Source organism: Bombina bombina, chromosome 3, assembly GCF_027579735.1.
Source record: "Bombina bombina isolate aBomBom1 chromosome 3, aBomBom1.pri, whole genome shotgun sequence".
NCBI lineage: Eukaryota > Metazoa > Chordata > Amphibia > Anura > Bombinatoridae > Bombina > Bombina bombina.
Window position 1 is genome coordinate 461,859,021 of NC_069501.1, and position 20,614 is coordinate 461,879,634.

General features: G+C 42.7%; 1 protein-coding gene across 1 annotated transcript in view; it reads right to left on the reverse strand.

The window, feature by feature from the left end:
• Positions 1-20,614, reverse strand: part of MDM4 (MDM4 regulator of p53) — an 84,347-nt gene that overhangs the window by 36,793 nt on the left and 26,940 nt on the right. Inside the window, exons 5-8 of the mRNA XM_053706694.1 lie at positions 16,699-16,748; positions 15,439-15,500; positions 14,751-14,847; positions 9,521-9,672 (exon numbers count right to left, since the gene is read on the reverse strand). Coding sequence (XP_053562669.1) covers positions 9,521-9,672; positions 14,751-14,847; positions 15,439-15,500; positions 16,699-16,748 — 361 coding nt within the window. The remainder of the gene's footprint in view (positions 1-9,520; positions 9,673-14,750; positions 14,848-15,438; positions 15,501-16,698; positions 16,749-20,614) is intronic.

Here is a 20,614-nt window from a genome sequence, read left to right on the forward strand (position 1 = left end):
CTGCCCTTTGAAAGGTATGTTAAGCAATTTAGATTTAGAAGTCACATCGGCTGACCAGGATTTTAGCCACAGCGCTCTGAGCGCCTGGATGGCGAATCCGGAATTCTTAGCCGTAAGCTTAGTTAAATGTACTACGGCATCAGAAATAAATGAATTAGCTAGCTTAAGGACTCTAAGCTTGTCTATGATTTCATCCAATGGAACTGAGCTAATGGTCTCCTCTAGAGACTCAAACCAAAATGCCGCCGCAGCCGTGACAGGCGCAATGCATGCGAGAGGTTGTAATATAAAACCTTGTTGAGTAAAGATTTTCTTAAGGTAACCCTCTAATTTTTTGTCCATTGGGTCTGAAAAGGCACAGCTATCCTCCACCGGGATAGTGGTACGCTTAGCCAGAGTAGAAACTGCTCCTTCTACCTTAGGGCCGTCTGCCATAAGTCCCGTGTGGTGGCGTCTATTGGAAACATTTTTCTAAATATAGGAGGGGGGGAAAAGGGCACACCTGGCCTATCCCACTCCTTATTAATAATTTCTGTAAGTCTCTTAGGTATAGGAAAGACGTCAGTACACGCCGGTACCGCATAGTATCTATCCAGCCTACACAATTTCTCTGGGATTGCAACCGTGTTACAATCATTGAGAGCCGCTAATACCTCCCCTAATAATACACGGAGGTTTTCAAGTTTAAATTTAAAATTTGAAATGTCTGAGTCCAGTCTATTTGGATCAGATCCGTCACCCACAGAATGAAGCTCTCCGTCTTCATGTTCTGCCACTTGTGACGCAGTATCAGACATGGCTCTAACATTATCAGCGTACTCTGTTCTCACCCCAGAGTGGTCGCGTTTACCTCTAAGTTCTGGTAATTTAGATAAAACTTCAGTCATAACATTAGCCATGTCTTGTAAAGTGATTTGTAATGGCCGCCCTGATGTACTTGGCGTCGCAATATCACGCACCTCCTGAGCGGGAGATGCAGGTACTGACACGTGAGGAGAGTTAGTCGGCATAACTTTCCCCTCGTTGTCTTGTGAAATTTTCTTAAAATGTACAGATCGACTTTTATTTAAAGTAGCATCAATGCAATTAGTACACAAATTTCTATTGGGCTCCACATTGGCTTTTGAACATATTGCACAAAGAGATTCCTCTATGTCAGACATGTTAAAACAAACTAGCAATTAGACTAGCAAGCTTGGAAAATACTTTTCAAATAAATTTGCAAGCAAAATAAAAAACGTTACTGTGCCTTTAAGAAGCACACAAAAACTGTCACAGTTGAATAACAATGAACCGGATTAGTTATAGAAACCAAATTTTCACAGTAAATGCATAAATTTAGCAAAGGATTGCACTCATTAGCAATGGATGATTAACCCTTAATATCAGAAAAACGGATAACAATTGAAAATATAAGCGTTTTTATCACAGTCAAAGCACAGTCTCACAGGTCTGCTGTGAGTGATTACCTCCCTCAAAACTAGTTTTGAAGACCCCTGAGCTCTGTAGAGACGTCCTGGATCATGCAGGGAGAAGAAGGCAGACTGTGACTGAATTTCTAATGCGTAGTAAAAGCACCAAAATAGGCCCCTCCCACTCACAATACCACAGTGAGGGAAGCTCAGTAAACTGTTTTAATTCAAAACAAACGACAGCCATGTGGAAAATAACGCCCAAAACAATTTTTCACCAAGTACCTCAGATAATTAAACGATTTAACATGCCAGCAAACGTTTAAAATCTAATTTATGAAATGTCATTAAAAAGCCTGCTGCTAGTCGCTCACACTGCAAGTTAGGCTAAAAGTTATATGCATACAGTATTTTCCCAGTGAAGTGCCATTCCCCAGAAATACTTAAGTGTAAACATACATACATATCAGCCTGATACCAGTTGCTACTACTGCATTTAAGGCTGTACTTACATTATATCGGTATTAGCAGTATTTTCTCAGTCAATTCCATTCCTTAGAAAATAATATACTGCAACATACCTCCTTGCAGGTGAACCCTGCCTGCTATCCCCTGTTCTGAAGTTACCTCACTCCTCAGAATGGCCGAGAACAGCAAATGGATCTTAGTTACGTCCGCTAAGATCATACACAAAACTCAGGTAGATTCTTCTTCAAATGCTGCCTGAGAAAAAACAACACACTCCGGTGCCGTTTAAAATAACAAACTTTTGATTGAAGAAATAAAAACTAAGTTTAATAACCACAGTCCTCTCACACATCCTATCTATTAGTTGGGTGCAAGAGAATGACTGGGTATGACGTAGAGGGGAGGAGCTATATAGCAGCTCTGCTTGGGTGATCCTCTTGCACTTCCTGTTGGGGAGGAGTTAATATCCCATAAGTAATGGATGACCCGTGGACTGACTACACTTAACAGGAGAAATCTTTTATATTCACAGGTTTATCATGTACATTAGATGTTGAAGGAACAACAGGCATTGTACTATTACTGATGGACACATTCTCTGCATGTAAAAGCTTATCATGACAACTATTACATACCACAGCTGGAGATATAATCTCCACAAATTTACAACAAATGCACTTAGCTTTGGTAGAACTGTTATCAGGCAGCAAGGTTCCAACAGTGGTTTCTGAGACAGGATCTGATTGAGACATCTTGCAAATGTAAGAGATAAAACAACATATAAAGCAAAATTATCAATTTCCTTATATGGCAGTTTCAGGAATGGGGAAAAATGCAAACAGCATAGCCCTCTGATATAGAAAAAGGCAAGAGGCATATAGGAATGGGGCTTAAAATAATGAAATTATATGGCGCCAAGTATGACGCATAATGCAAACTGAATTTTTTTTGGCACTAACAACATCCGGAAATGACACATTCGCGTCATTGTAGGCACAACTTTATGCAAGGAACTCGGCGTCAACTAAGATGCCAGATATGACGATTTTGCATCATTGGATGAAAAAGCAGTCAATTGAAAAAAAAGACTATACCCCAGGTAAGAAAAATATTTCCTAAATATGTTTTTCCCCAAATATGAAACTGATAGTCTGCAAAAGGAAATATACATAAACCTGACTCATGGCAAATATAAGTACAATACATATATTTAGAACTTTATATAAATACATAAAGTGCCAAACCATAGCCGAGAGTGTCTTAAGTAATGAAAACATACTTACCGAAAGACACCCAATCCACATATAGCAGATAGCCAAACCAGTACTGAAACAGTTATCAGTAGGAGATGAATCTCTATGACCGATAACAGAGAACCTATGAAATAGATCTCCCGCGAGGAAAACTATTGCATTCAATAGGTGATACTCCCTTCACAACCCACTGATATTCACTGTACTCAGAGGAATTAGGCTTCAAAATGCTGAGAAGCACATATCAATGTAGAAATCTTAGCACAAACTTACTTCACCACCTCCATAGGAGGCAAAGTTTGTAAAACTGAATTGTGGGTGTGGTGAAGGGTGTATTTATAGGCATTTTGAGGTTTAGGAAACTTTGCCCCTCCTGGTAGGATTGTATATCCCATACGTCACTAGCTCATGGACTCTTGCCAATTACATGAAAGAAATGTATCCATCAATGCTAGTTCTTCTGTACTTCAATGATCTTGCTTTGCATTTCAAAGCATGGATGTTCAAAACCTGCTAAGTGGTTTTATCCAGTTATAAGTAAGCCCATACCCTTAGCACAAATAAAACTATAAATAATCAGCACTGAACATGAATAAATGTTTTTATACTACAAAGGAATAAAATATGCCACAAACTTTGAACAATCAAGGTTATACTCTTAAAATATTCTCTCTACGTTGCGGCCAAGAACTGGTATGGTATCCCCAACAAAATATATATTCTCACACAAAAGTGTAATGCATTATTAGTAAACTAGTACTAAAGCCCGTGTACACGGGCCATTTTTTTCAGAACAGCGGTCCCACCCCTTGCTCTCTCCCCCCTCTCTTTTGCTCTCTCTTCCCCCTCTCTTTTGCTTTCTTTCCCCCCTCTCCTTTGTTCTCTCTCTCCCCTCTTTTGCTCTCTCTCTCCCCTCTTTGGCTCTCTCCATCCTTTCTTTTGCTCTCTCCCCCCTCTTTGGCTCCCCCCCCCTCTTTGGCTCTCCCCCCCCCTCTTTGGCTCTCCCCCCCCTCTTTGGCTCTCTCCCCCCCTCTTTGGCTCTCTCCCCCCCCCTTTGGCTCTCTCTCCCCCCTCTTTGGCTCTCTCTCCCCCCTCTTTGGCTCTCTCTCTCCCCCCTCTTTGGCTCTCCCCTCCCCTTTGGCTCCCCCCCTCTTTGGCTCTCCCCCCCTTTGGCTCCCCCCCTCTTTGGCTCTCTCCCCCCTCTTTTGTTCTCTCCCCCCTCTTTTGTTCTCTCCCCCCTCTTTGGCGCTCTCCCCCCCTCTTTGGCGCCCCCCCCCCCCTCTTTGGCTCTGCCCCCCCCCTCTTTGGCTCTGCCCCCCCCCCCCTCTTTGGCTCTCTCTCCCCCCTCTTTGGCTCTCTCCCCTCTTTTGCTCTCCTCTTTGGCTCTCTTTCCTCTTTGGCTCTCTCCCCCCTCTTTGGCTCTCCCCCCCCTTTGGCTCTCTCCCCCCCCCTCTTTGGCTCTCTCTCCCCCCTCTTTGGCTCTCTCTCCCCCTCTTTGGCTCTCTCTCCCCCCTCTTTGGCTCTCTCTCCCCCCTCTTTGGCTCTCTCTCCCCCCTCTTTGGCTCTCTCTCCTTTTTGGCTCTTTTTCCTCTTTGGCTCTCTCTCTCCCCCCTCTTTGGCTCTCCCCCCTTCTCTTTGGCTCTCCCCCCCTTCTCTTTGGCTCTCTTCCCCCCCTTCTCTTTGGCTCTCTCTCCCCCCCCCCCTTCTCTTTGGCCCTTCTTCCCCCCCCCTTCTCTTTGGCTCTCTCTCCCCCCCCCTTCTCTTTGGCTCTCTCTCCCCCCCCCTTCTCTTTGGCTCTCTGCCCCCCCCCTTCTCTTTGGCTCTCTGCCCCCCCCCCTTCTCTTTGGCTCTCTGCCCCCCCCCCTTCTCTTTGGCTCTCTGCCCCCCCCATTCTCTTTGGCTCTCTGTCCCCCCCCCTTCTCTTTGGCTCTCTGCCCCCCCCCTTCTCTTTGGCTCTCTGCCCCCCCCTTCTCTTTGGCTCTCTGCCCCCCCCCCTTCTCTTTGGCTCTCTGCCCCCCCCTTCTCTTTGGCTCTCTGCCCCCCCTTCTCTTTGGCTCTCTGCCCCCCCCCCTTCTCTTTGGCTCTCTGCCCCCCCCCCCTTCTCTTTGGCTCTCTGCCCCCCCCCCTTCTCTTTGGCTCTCTGCCCCCCCCTTCTCTTTGGCTCTCTGCCCCCCCCTTCTCTTTGGCTCTCTGCCCCCCCCCCCTTCTCTTTGGCTCTCTGCCCCCCCCCCCTTCTCTTTGGCTCTCTTCCCCCCCCCCCCTGCTCCCTCTCTGACTCTGTCTTTGCGGGACCCCGCCCGGCCACGCCCCATCGCGGCAACACCCGCCCGGTCACGCCGCTCGCGACGCCCGGCCACGCCCCTCGCGACGCTCCCGTCGGCCACAAACAGCTGTGAGGTCTGGGGAGTGCGTTGCCGCTTCTCACGCAGCAGACCTCACAGCTGTTGAGTATCTCGCGCTCCCTATCTCACAGCTGCTTGTATGCTGTGTACCTCGCGCTCCCTATCTCAAGGCCAAGTGTTTGTCTCTACTGCGCATGACGGCTTCAGACAAACACTTGGCCTTTTATAATATAGGATATACAAAACTGATCTGTATTCACTTTAAAAAAGGGACACAATAGTTAAAACTGCATGCAAAGTAAACTATATTGTGTGTAAGACTACAGATTAAAAAATTAGAAAGAAGTCCATTATATATCTTGGGGTTCATGTCACTCCAGAGCAGCGCTTATTTGTCTACCTAAATTGCCATACTTTATAAAAAGATTCAATCAAACAAATATGGAGACAGAAAACATTGTCCTGGATATGTAGAATCAATGCTGTTAAAATATCTATTATTTCATGAGTGTTATACTCATTTCAGACTCTGCCAATTCCGTTATCTTATGCTTTCATTAGGAAACTTCAAAATATAATTAAATTTGTACATCTGGCAACATAAGATTACCAAGAATTGCAAAAGCAACGCTGTATAGACCAAGACAAAAGTGTGATTGGGGTCCCTAATTTGAGGTATTACAGAGTACCTTTTTTTTTTTTTTTTGGTCTGGGTTACAGATTGGTGCAATAACTCACATAATAGAGAGGGGATGCAATAAGAACATGACTCTGCTGCCTGTGCTCAGATGGATTGGCTATTGCTGGCTACCACCTACATATAGAAAATTTGACCGCTCTCCCACCACTATTACACTAGCAACATTATGGGATGCACTCCTTAAAACTCACTAATCTCTCCTCTATCCCTTCCCCAACACTCCTCTTGCAAAATCCAACATTTCTAACCAGACTAGATATTATCCTCCTAGGCCTTAATTATATATGCCATGCCACTATATTCTACAAGACAGTACAATGAAATGGAGAGCAGAGATATCTGATATTGGGGGTTCTGCTTTTAATAACTGGTTCAGGTATATCCAGCTATTACAATTTATAATGGTCATGTCAATAAAACGAAATTATGCAAACCTCTGACACCATTTGAATTCTTATGTTACGCTACATTCTCTATAAAAGGGATATTTAAATTCACTGGTTGCACACCATTCTCACCACCTTCCCTTGTAAGAATGGAGGGTGAACTCAAAATCCAGATCTCAGAAAAGATTAAACAATGATTTTTAAATGTGTAAGTAAATCCTCCTCATCAAACAGTATAATGGAAAAATTAATATAAAGTTACTTAGGTGGTATCTGCCCTCTCCAGACTTTAACATAAGTCGTCTGCTGTAGGATGTGTGTTGGTACAGGTATTCGTCTGCACATTTGGTGTCAATGTAACTTGAAACACTCATACTGGTTGCCAGTAATGAGAGATGGAGCGGGTGGTTTCAGCTAACTTCTCATCTGGATCTTTAATATTTTTATTCAATACCCCCCCCCACACACACACACACCCCTTTAAAGTGTACTTTGCAAACTAACTGTGCATATTAATAAATAGTGCTAAAAAAATGGATCGGGGGGGGATTTTGAGAGACCAAATCATCTACATTTACCATGGAGAAATGTCATTATTTGTCAAACGGCTTGCGGTTGTCCCTCTATGTGATTTATATGGGATGAATACATTTCGATAAAATTCAATCACTTTATTAGACACTAGTACTAAAGCCCGTGTACACGGGCCATTTTTTGCAGTACAGCGGTCCCACCCCTTGCTCTCTCCCCCCTCTTTTGCTTTCTCTCTCCCCCTCTCCTTTGCGCTCTCTCTCTCTCCCCCCTTTCTTTTGCTCTCTCTGCCCCCTCTTTTGTTCTCTCCGCCCTCTTTGGCTCTCTCCCCCCCTCTTTTGCTCTCTCTCCCCCCTCTTTGGCTCTCTCTCCTCTTTGGCTCTCTCTCTTCCCCTTTGGCCCTTCTCCACCCCCCCCCCCCTCTTGCTCCCTCTCTGGCTCTGTCTTTCAAACCCTTTGCCTCTCTGACCACGCCCCCATCGAGACAACCCGCCCGGCCATGCCCCATCGCAGCGACACCCGACCGGCCACGCCTGGTCACGGCCCCTTGCCGCACCCGGTCACACCCCCATCGCGACGCTCCCGTCGGACACACCACAACACTCCGCTTCAGCCTTGCTCTGTGCTGAGTGTCAGGATCCAAACGGCCAGGTATGTTTGTCACGTGCAGTCTCTACTGCGCATGACTGCATCTGACAAACATACTTGGCCATTTATTATATAGGATGATTGGGGATGCTGGAAACTAGACAAATTGCCAAGAATCTTTACAGCAATTGCAACTTAGCTACATTTTAAAGGGACATTAAAAACTTTGAGATAGCAATATAAAATGATAAACCGTATAATAAAAAACTGCAATATACGTTCATTATTTATTTTGTCCCCTTTGCCTGTAATTCCATTCTGAAATTGTGAGCTTTTTAGTTCCTATTAGAAACGGAAGTGCAGAACACTAATATTCTACAGTCATTGGCTGCACACTCTAGTGACCTTTTTAGAGCTAATAAACTTTAAAAAATACATCTACATGTTATTCTCAAACTAATCTTTTATTTGAATGCATTATTCTATCTAGCATTTAGTTTGTGTTTAATGTCCCTTTAAAGGTTAGAACAAGTTCCTACAAGTTAGATTTACTCATGTGAAATTGATTTAATTTTGTTGCATTTTGCAGTATGAAAAATTATATTAAGGATGTTTTGTTGCTTAAATGTTTCAGATATCTTTGTTACTTATTTCAATAAACTCTATAAATAAAAAAAAGATTATATAATTCCTCCTGTGTTTGTAAATTTTGTCCTCTCTCTTACAAGTTTTATATCATTGTTTTATTTAAATAAATTGTATCCATGGACAGCGCTGCGGAATATGTTGGCGCTTCATAAATAAAGTATAATATATACATAATTTATTTATTATTGATGTTTGTATGCATACCAAAAGGTGAGACCTTCTTGTATAAAACCAGTATTTCCTGTAATGATATGATGTAGACAAAAGCTCTTAAAGGGACAGAAAACCCCACCAAAAAAAAAATTCATGATTTGGATAGAACATACTATTTTAAACAACTTTCCAATTTACTTTTATTATTTAATTAGCTTTGTTCTCTTGTAATCCTTTGTTGAAGGAGCAGAATTGCACTACAAGTAGCTAGCTGAACACATCTAGTTAGCCAATCACGAGACAAATGAGTGCAGGCACCAATCACCAGCTAGCTCCCACTAGTGTAGGATATGGGCGTATTCCTTTTCAGCAAGGGATACCAAGAGAACGAAGCACATCTGAAAAAAGTAGTGAATTTAAAAATGTCTTAAAATTACATGCTCTATCTGAATCATGCAAGTTTAATTTTGACTTTCCTGTCCCTTTAAATAGTTAAACTTTCCATTAGAAAAGCATGTTATTAACACTGTTGATACATCAGTTTTAGTACACCACTCTGTTAGACAGGGTAACACTCTTGGTGTGTTTCTTATGTGTGCCCTGAAGTATGGCATTTGTATTTGCCGGTGACACTATAAAAGTGTCTATTTTAAAAAAAAAAAAAAAAAAAGGAAAAAAAAAGGGGGAAAAAAGGGGGGCATAAAGGATCCCCAAACCATCAAACTGAAAGTCAACATGCTTTTGCAACCAGTCCGCGCAGAGCATTTCTCCCTTTTAAAAAAAATATATATATATATTTTGTAAAAAATAAAAATGAAAAAAATTACATCTTGAAAAATACACAATCTAGAATTGATTTTTTTTTTTTTTTTTTTTTTTTTTTTTTTAAAGGTCCAAAAATGTAGAAGCACTAAAGAAGCGAATGAAAAATGTGTGATTGTCCAGAATACAAAAATGTAGCGACTGCCAGTTAGCATCCTTTCATCCACATGAAATGGACAAACATTACCAGTATAGTGATCCAACAAAGGTACCTTACCTGATTGGAAGGGATATCTGTGGATCCATTACTCTGGGGGTTGTAATTTGTCCGCAGATTTCCCAAAAACCACCAGGGCAGCCCAGCCCCATCCCATTCTTCAAAGACTAAATCCAATCGTGGCTGCTTGGAATTAGCTGGACATTCAAGGTCTGTATGTAAGGAAAAACTGAGGTTAAGAGAATACTGCAGTACGCTGTCCTTTTCAGGCCACAAATTAAAAACTTAAATTATGCTTATCTGATCATTTTCTTTTCTTCAGATGGAGTCCACAGCTGCATTTATTACTTTCGGGTATTTAGAACCTGGCCACCAGGAGGAGGCAAAGACACCCCAGTCATCCCCCAGTAATTCTGCAGAGGAACAAGGAACAGAGAAGAAATACCAGGGTGAAAAGATGCCATAAGAATAAAAACTAAGAGAAGCACCACAGAAAAAATACGGGTGGGGAGCTGTGGACTCTTTCCATCTGAGGAAAAGAAAATTATCAGATAACCATAATTTAAGTTTTTCTTCATAAATGGAAAGAGTCCACAGCTGCATTCATTACTTTTGGGAAAACAATACCCAAACTATAGAGGACACTGAATGCAAAGACTGGAGGGTACAATAGGCGGCCCATTCTGAGGGCACCAGGCCTGAAAAAAACACAACCCAACCAAACCCCGCTTCGTCGGAGCTGGGCAAAATAACTAGAAGGAAAAGGCCCCAAGGACACTGACCCATAGATAGTCCGAAGGCCTAACTAGAGACCACAAGTAGACTCACCGAGCCAACACTCCTCAAGGAGAACCGTTGCCCAGCACTCGGTCCCCATACTAGTACAGTACCTAAATTCCCCTAAAAGGAGAGGATAAGGGTAAACCAAGGGATACCCAAAAAGGTACAGCAAAATCCATAAAGGAAAAAAAAAAAAACCCCAAAGCAAGTCCACAGAGACCAGAATGGATCCTGAGAACAAGGGGAGACGACACCCAACCCATGAGGAGCAACTGGGCATCAGCAGGAGAAGAAACATCTCCCAAACATAGTGCAACTGCATCGAAAAAGACAGCTGAAGACAAAGTCTTCAAAACATCAGAACTCAGAGACTGAGCAAACAGAAAATTACAAGCAGCAAACTCAGAAAGAAAACATCTGAGACCAGTAACACGCTGCCATCCGTAGGAAGACACGGAGAAAACACTATCCGTAAGGAAGAAGCGACCCTAGATAGAGATTGCCCAACCTCCAAGAATGGGACACTCTCCAGGCAATCTAGGCAGCCAAGCCTACTCACAGATCTTAAAGGGGGAGAGGCACAGAACCTTTATTAAAAAAAAAAAAAAGTCCACTGTCACCCCCAAGACTTGAAGATGGACAACAGATCTCAGATCCTACACCTAGCTGGACCAGCCTAAGCAACCGCAGATCTGAAGTAAGGGAACCAAAGGGAAACCCAAGACCGGCCCCCAAAAGGGCGGAAGAATGGACACAGCCACCTCAATCTAAAGACAAACAAGCAGGCGTTAGACCCAAGGAGATCTAGCAAGGCCACCCAACTAAGTCTCAATGCGGAGCCAGAAGCTCCCCAGATGGAAAGGAACAATTTAAAAAGCAGACCAATCCATGATACAGATAAACATCTTTTTCAACCTCCCGAAGACAGGAAAGGCCCCCAAAAAGGGAACCACACCTCCGTAAGGGCGACAAAGAGCCCCCTGAAGAGGAGAGCGTTGATAAACACCTGCCCATAAGACAGGAAGTCGTAGGAAGAACCGAGAGGACACAAGGCCACATCACTGACGAACACGGAAGAACCCCTTAAAACACCATCGTACTAGCACACATAACAGGCGTAAAAGTGACAGCTGAGCAACCGCAAACCTTCCGTTTGCTAGGCAGGAAAGCCCACCATCAGGTCACGTTAGTTGGCTGTCCCAGGGAAACCGTATCGTCCGGCACAAGACAAGGCCCAAGGAGCCCCAGCTCTCAATAAAACTGGCCAAGTTGTAAAACAGAACAGCCAGAACAAGGGCGAAGCCCAAGTACCCCGGAAACTGGAACCCCCAGGCCAGTCCTAGGATCATAAGGTCCGGTAACATCCCACGGCGGGATCCCGAAAGAGAAAACGCAGAGTAAAACCCTTGACAACAGGAAGATCAGGACAAGAAGCCCGGGCCCACAAATGTTTGGATTAAACAATCTTCCAGGCACATAAATTCCCCGTCTGATATAAAAAAAACAGACTTCCAATGGAAAAATCCATAATAAACCGGATAACAAGAGCAAGAAGCCCTTGCAAGTCCCGACCCAAAGGAAAGAGACCACCCCTTGCAGGAGCCTAACACTCCAAAGAGCCAGGGCCATAAAAGGACACTAGAGCTAACAGGCGTCCAAGCATCATTAACATGATAGTGCTTGAAAAGAGCGGCTAATCCCCCTAAGGGATAAAAGGTGCTGTTCATTTCATCAACCTTGAAAGGAGGAAAGGTTGAGTAGACCTCGCCGGGGATCGAACTAGCAACCCTCGGTTTGCTACAGTACAGAGTAGCCACAGAGCATTAGAATGCTGAGCTAGCTGTCCAGCTAGCCCCAAACTCCAGACACAAGGGGAACAGAGAGGACAAGTCACCCGAACAGAGCAACATCAACCTGCCACATCACCTCAGATTCGAAATCAGAGGACAGTAAAACATGGGTTTGGATGCCACTGGGATGGCAATACCTGAACCATATGAGTGGAAAACCAATAGGACCTCTTCTATCCCACGAAGGAGATGCAGAGCATTCCCAACACTGGGGAAGGACCCCTAACCGGAGGCCAAAAAGACCTCACTGTCTAAAGTCCCGAAAAAGGAACAACCAACTCCTGAAAGGAATCCAAGTCCCCCGAAGGCGACCCATCCACAAGGAGAAACTGACAATCCAAGAGGTCTCAATGAAGAAGAGAACCACTAAAGGAACAATTTCCTCAAGCAACACCGCCCCCGACTGGTGGAAGAGAGGCACTAAATCCTCTAATTTTCTCACCACATGGGAAGTAATACTCTAGGCTCCAAGGATATCGGAAGCAACAGAGAGAGTGACGCAGCAAAATTCACTGACCCAGTCACCAGAGAAACAGCTATTTAGGACTGAAACAATCCCGAGAGCAGCACGGACCCGTAAGTCCTCTTGAGAATGCTTAGCTGAAACTTGTAAAACAAATAACAAGAAACATAATAATGTTAAGAGCACTCGGCACCCCAACCTGACCAGCAAGGTATATTAGGCGCCATGTGTCTGAATAAGCCGCGAGACAGAAGATCTAAACTCAAGCAGGACCAGCCTGCAACCAGGGTCATAACTGCCAAGCTGGCTAAATCTGCCCTCAGAGAGGAAGAAAAACAGACAAACATGGGACTAACGTGTCCCAAACAACTTTCGTAGAAGCAAACAGTGAGTATCAATCCCAAAGAAGTTTCCGCAGGAAGTATAGTATGAAAAATAAAATTCATCCTAACCGGATAAAATAAATGACAGGCAACCCAAGGGTTAACGGACAAGAACAGAAAGATCTGCAGGACCAGCCTATCGAAAAACTTGCTCTTCTAACAAAACTGGGAAGGATCTCGATAACAAGACTTGAAGGAGATTACTTCATCCCCCCCCATGTTTAACGAGGTGAGCCATTCGAAGGAGGAGACTGATGAGTCCCATAACCGAGAAGGGTAAATGTGTCTATGTAGAACACGAAGGCGAGCCAGCCTGTAACGAAAGGCACAACACTCAGGAACAGTTACACCCGCAGAGAACTGCACATGGCCTCCTGTGTCCGAGAGACCTGGGGCAACCGGGCACAAACACAATTGCAAATAAACATCTGGTCCTTGTAGACACGCAATGCCAAAAGTATGTAAAAGCGAAAACATGCCACAACCTCAGGGGGAGAACAATCCACCCTCCGAGGAGGAAAAAACATAACCTGGATTACCCACATGTATAGCAGTAGGCGGATGGCTCAGCAGTCTCTTGAATCCCCAAGCCCGAGGAACAAGGTGCTCTAGAATAGGCTAAAGAACATAACTGACTGACCTGAGTTAATGGGGCCAATTCGCATTCTTCACAGGACGAAGAATCTGAATCAGAAAGTTGACAAAACTCAACATCAGTATCCTCCATAACTGGATGAAAGATACCCAAAAATGGACTATATATAAAACAAGTTTAACGGCACCTGACACTCACAATGGCTGGGGAACTTACCACCTCCTATGTACCAGACACCAGCGGACTAGAATTTTCCGTCGCCACACAGTCAGGAATGCGGAAATGGGAGACAAAAACATAAACACCCTCGGTCACAAGGTGAACCGTACAGTCCAACAAAAGCGCGCCCAACCTTAAGGTCGCGTCACTTTAAAAGGCCGTTATGTTCTAAGCCACGAGCCCAGTTAACACTACACATAAGCAGGTAGAATCACATAAACATGATTAAAAAAAAAACCTGTTCAATAATGCCCCTCAGGAGATATTAACCCTTGATTCCAAGATACTAAAGGAGTCCCACTGAGACCCTGTATTTTTCATGTGAGTTCGCAGGAACAAATGAGTTACAGTACATTCATGAAGAAGTAAAACGAAACGATCTTACCGGAATCTACACCGTGGAACAGGAACACGACCCTTCAAGTGTGACGGATAGTAGCCTCGCCTCCGCCATGGACTTGAGAGAAAGAAGCAGGCAGTGAAGCGAAGTTCGACAACGCCGATTGCTTGAGGAGCTGTTAACATGAGTCGGGATGGTTTCGCAGAAAGACTATTCCTGCATCTCCAGACTCTCATCCAAGCCCTCACTGAAAGACTGAAAGGATTACTTAAAACTCCCGTCCCATGTCGAAGAGTACTACTCTCCATAAGAGACAAAAACAACTTCTGACACTTCTCTGCCAACCTCCTGGGACGAAAGGCAAAGAATGACTGGGGGATGAGGGAAGTGGGAGGAGTATTTAAGCCTTTGGCTGGGGTGTCTTTGCCTCCTCCTGGTGGCCAGGTTCTTATTTCCCAAAAGTAATGAATGCAGCTGTGGACTTTTTCCATGTATGAAGAAAAATGTAGGATGGAAAGCAATATATTTAAGACATTTTTCCACACATAAGAGCAAGAGAACACACCACAAAACATAGACCCACAAGGCAGATGAAAAGGTTTGTGTTCTTAATATTATCTCTATAGATTATCACCAGAAAGAAGATACTATTAAGCCTACCTTCCCCTGGGCGCTTGTTCTGTGAGACAGAGAGAGCTTCAGCCATCCCATCCGCTCTCTCACAGTTGTCTCTAATGTTGAATATTTCTTTGGTCTCCTGTACATATTGGACGAGATAATATAAAGTGCAAATTAGTGCCTCTACCACAGGGCTTTTAAAAAGAAAGATGCAGCAATTCTGTTCCGACCACATGCTTGACTGGAAAAGTTTTTGCCCCATTATTACAGTCCATAAAAGAAATTAGCGTAGAGTGTCCTTAGTTACAAAACTGCAGTCAGTTTAGGACACTTTAAAATCACCAGTCATAAAAAGCTGTGAATATTTGGGTGAGAATACCTGTAAGGGTGGGAAATTTCCAAAAGCTGCATTCAATCATTGCAACATTAATATCCTGAATGCATTTTTGTACCCTCCATTACAAAATGTTACCATAATGCAACCTTGACAGACAAGAGGCAGCTACTAAAGCATCACCATCTAGTGGTCGGGCACAGAACTGCTGTATCACAAAACAGCACCAAGAGTGGAGCTGTGCAAGGATTGTGGGAACAGAGATGGGTAACTCTGTCCCTGCTCCGTGGACTCCAGCAAAACCTGAATGGTTTGAAAATTGGTTCTGGAGATCCAACACCGGCAGGTACAGAGAAGGGAAAACTCTGTACAAGGCAGACAAAAACCAGGTTTTACCTTCTGATGATCCAAACCACTCGTATCTTGCTTTGGGTCACGTGAGGGACTCTGTGCAGCATCTGTGAGGCGAATGAAAGAAAAAAAAAAAACCTTCCCCGGTAATAGCTGATCTTTTTTTAATCCGTGCAAAGCCTATGAGGGCCATGCTGGGAGGGGGGGGGGGCATCTGGAAACAGTGAAATCAAACCGTTTTCCTACAGCAAAAGGGGTCACCTGTGTCCCTATAAAAGCTCAACAGTCACAAAGGACAGTTAATCATAGGGCTGTGCAATAGCAAGAAACATGGAGGAGACGCTATTACAACGCAACTCAAAATCATTTGGTTAAATGTGCAGCAAAATTACTGCAATTTTTCTTAATCTTCACCTGACAATTGTGCCTACAAGGCAGCCAGGAAAAGAACTCATCCTCAATGCAAGGTTGTGGCACGCATTAAAGCAAAAACACACTCCAAAAACAATCTGTTTTATTATAAAGCCAAAGCTCTTCTAGAATTAGGATCATGTTTCGCCTTCTCCTAAAGAGTATGGGGAAGAAAAAAAGAAAAAAAAAACTTTAGTAAGCAACCTAACTTGCTGGTGGGAACCAAGAATACTCCCCATGCAAAAAGTGGGAAAATGGACAATATCTTTGACTAATAGGTTACTTTCGGACATAAAAAATAGCTCAGCGAGAGACAAGATGTGGTCCTAATTCCTGATAATCTTTGGCTTCATAATAAAGCCAAGTGTTTAAGGAGTGTTCGATTTCCTTTAATGCATTACATACCATCTTTGGATTTAAAGAAGTAACTCAAATACACTGTAAAACTAAGAAATTCTTACCAATTAAAAATGCAGGCTGGACATTCCATGGACACTTATAAATGGCTTTAATTTCTGTAGTCAGTAGGGGCTAAAGCTCATTTATTACTACGAAACCCAGGAAACTCTAGCAATAGAACTATTTAAAGCATTCAGTTGGTTTTAACTGAGAAGACTTCAGAAAGCAAAATTTTAACATAAAAAGCCAATGATTAGAGAAACTTTGTAAAGTTGTGAATATGCAGCTCATACACACGTGCACCTCCCACTCACACACATCCTGCTCCTGAACCCACCACCCACACTGCATGTCATGTACTGCATAAAGTGGCATTTTAACAGTGTCAAAAGCTGTTCAATTCCAGATATTCCTGTAAATCTGAAGGAGAAGAAACCTATGAGTGCCAAGGGAGATACCAATTACCCAGGGGAATAAAGCAACTCAAATATCTACCTGTGCAAGATACTGGGTACAGATTCTTCTTCAGCATATTATATAGAGGGCTGCAGAGGAGAATAGAAAATAAAAAGTAAAAATAAATATAATCTTGCCAAAGACTGCTAGCCATACCAATATGATGTTGCATAGTGTTCTCTGCGTACATATAATGATGAATAGCCAGAAATCAACCCTAAAAAGGTAAAAATTAAAAGGACTCAATAGGCCCCAACACAATCTTAAGAACTTAAAGTAGATGCAACTTTAAGAATGGAAAAAAGTAAATTCAGATATATATATCCATAGCTAGCCACCCATCACATAATGTAGTGTTTAATAATGTAGACATAGTCATTAACAGTTACCTGGAGTTTCTAAAAGCATTGTAACACAGATAACATAAAAATTTAATTCTGATAGCTTATTACAGCATTCATGTGATTTATACAAAGTGTAAATCCACAGCTTACAGTATAAATACACATACATACATGGCTGTAAATTTCAACAGTTGTGAGATGAGGGGGGTCTCATCTTGTAAGGTTTTTGATAAGGGGCGATATGTCTTTTCTATATTATATTTATATAATCATAACAAATACACATTTTATCTTAAAGGGATTGTGTACTATGATTTTTCTCTCCTTTAATTTGTTCCCAATGATCTATTATATCTGCTAGAACGTATTACACTGTTTACAAACAGCTCCTTTACCTTTGTCATTTGAAATAGCTGATCTAACCTGTTGTATCCCAACCTATACTGAAACTTTCAGTAACTTAAAAAGGGACATGAAACCCAAAATGTTTCTTTCATGATTCAAACTAATCATACAATTTAAAAAAAACTTTCCACTTTACTTCTATTATCTAATTTGCTTCATTTTCTTGGTATCCTTGTTGAAAGAGCAGCAACACCCTACTGGGAGCTAGCAGAAAACCAATGATAAGAGGCATATATATGCAGCCACCAATCAGCAGCTTCTGAGCATACCTGGTTATACGTTTTCAACAAAAGGATACAAAGACAATGAACCACATTAGATAATAGAAATAAAATGGAAAATTATTTTAAATTGCATGCTCTTTCTGAATCATTAAAGAAAAGAATGTGGGTTTGATGTCCCTGAAATCGTGCTCCCAATAGGGGTGTGAGAGAGATACTAAAATGTTAGTTTTCTATTGTTCTCTCTATGTACTGAGAAATAAGCTAAAGAAGGCTTTGTGTAAATAATTAGAATAGACTACTAAATCTGGTTTCATATCCAAAAATATAACTAAAGGATACTTTTCCCATGCTTTTTAAGCTCTGCAGCTGGTGTAACAAGTCATTGGAAACACTTTAAGGGGAAATCAATTTTACAGTACATTTAATAAGCATACAGAACACCCTGATTTCTATTTGTAGGGATATTTTGCAGGGTTGAAAAATCCCTTTAAGAAGCTAGGTTATAGCTAGAGGGTGTATTGTTTATGCATCATGTTTGTATGCAGTTCATGAACATACTCTCAAAATGAACCAAAAAAATATTTATGCTTACCTGATAAAATATTTTATTTCCTGCATAGAGAATCCACAAATGAATTGATTATTGTTGGGAATTCAACACCTGGCCACCAAGAGGAGGCAGAGACATCCCAGCCAAAGCATTAAGTATCCCTCCCACTTCCCATACTCTCCAAGTCATTCAGCCGAGGAAATAAAGAAAAGTAGGAGAAACACTAGGGGTTATAGATGTGTCAGAAGATTAGGAAAAATGTTGCCTTAAAAAACACAGTGCAATTTGTGGACTCTCCATGCAAGGGAAGAAAATAATCAGGTAAGCATACATTTTGTTTTCTTTCCAATGGCATGGAGAGTCCATGAATTCATTCTTTACTGTTGGGAATCCAATACCCAAGTTAGAGAGGACACAGAATTAACAGGGAGGGGAAAAAAGGCAGGTGGACCTAAACTAAATGCACCACCGCTTGAAGCACCTTTCTCCCAAAGGAAGCCTCAGCTAAGGCAAAAACATCAAACTTGTAAAATTTAGAAATAGTATGCGAAGAGGACCAGGTAGCCGCCTTACAGATTTGTTACATAGATGCTTCGTTCTTAAAAGCCCGATAAGAGGACACAGCACAACTAGAGTGAGCCGTAATCCTCTCAGGAGGCTGCTGACCAGCTTCCTCAGAAGCCAATCGAATGACGCTACTCAGAAAAAAAAGGAAAGGGTACTCGTAGTGGCTTTTTGACCCTTGCGCTTACCGTGTACACAACAAACAAGGAAGTAGATTGTCTTGGTAGCATGGAGATAGAATTTCAAAGCAAGCACCACATCCAGGTTGTGCAACAAACGCTCCATTCTGAGAAGGATTAGGGCAAAAGGAAGGAACTAAGATCACCTGATAGATATTGCGGTCGGAGACCACCTTAGGTAGAAAACCCAACTTGGTACGTAGGACAGTCTTATCCGCATGGAAAACCAGAGAAGGGGAATCACACTGTAAGGCAGATTCTTCTGAGATTCTATGAGAAGAAGAAATAGCCAACAAAAACAAAACATTCCAAGATAAAAGTTTAATATCTACAGAATGCATAGGCTCAAAATGGAGCCTGTTGAAGAACACTAAGAACAAGATTAAGGTTTCCAGGGGGAGCAACAGGTTTAAACACAGGCCTGATTCTAACTAGGGCCTGAACAATGGACTGAACATCCGGAAGAATAGCTAACTTTTCGTGTAGCAATCCAGAAAGTGCAGAAATCTGACCTTTGAGAGAACTGGTAGACAAACCTTTCTCCAAACCCTCTTGGAGAAACAACAGAATTCAAGGAACTCTCACCTTGAAGTCGATGCATCTGAATTACCACCCAAATCTGTCTCTTGCTCCGTAGTAGGTGAGGGATTCCCACAGAAAAAAAGAGAAGCTCAAACTATGAAGAGCAAAAAAACGAAAATTAATTTTAGATAGAGAAAAACTTTCAGTGCTGCACCTCTATAAGTCCCAGCTTTGACTGGTGCACTTACCAACCTCCCGCTTCATCGATGACTTCCGCGATATGCACGCTACCTTCAATGGAGTTATCAAAGGAAGAGAGAGGTGTGTGCTGCGGGTCATGTAGTGACACGTTTGGCTATGTCCGCAGCACAAGAGAGAAGCCCACGAAAAAGCAGAGCCAACTTCGCCCCGCAACTGCCTAGATGTAACAGTTTGCCAGAAGGGGGGGAAATCCCCTTTAGAGCAAGGTCAAACTGATAATAAAATCCTATACACTAAACGGATCATTGGCAACTATTAGCACAGAAACCTGCATGAGCTGCCCAAATAAAGTATATGCCAATTAAATGAGAATATTACATGTCCCCAGGACCATTTGGTAGGTTATTAGGTGTAATTAACCATTTAAATGCCTTCTGACTTGTTCACCCCTGTGAAGGAATAAGGCAGTTACCTCTGGAATCTCTGCTGTGGAGCAGTCATAGCACTTCCAGGTCTGACAGCTTCATACAACTTCTGACAGGGACCTGAGATAGAAAGGAAAGCACTGTAAACTAACACTGGTTGCCAGGTAAGGGTGTTAGCAAATACAGCTGGAAGGAGGACAGAAAAGCATGGACACAGCATAACCTCAGTCCTATCTTGCAGGGAAACTACCCATTAAAGGACTTAAATTCCAAATTTTCTTCAGAGCACTTTATTTGCCAACCTCCAAGTTACAGAGGCAAAAACTGACTGGGGGAGTATAGGAAGTGCTTTGGCTGTGGTGTCACAGCCTCCTCCTGGTGGCCAGGTGTTGAATTCCCAATATACATTTACACATACATACTCACACAGTACATACACACACAGGTTATACTAAGTCACGATAAAGAATGACAAGATTTCTGATACCTATAAAACGATCAAAGGCTATTTCAATCAATATCTTTATTACAGTGAAATGCA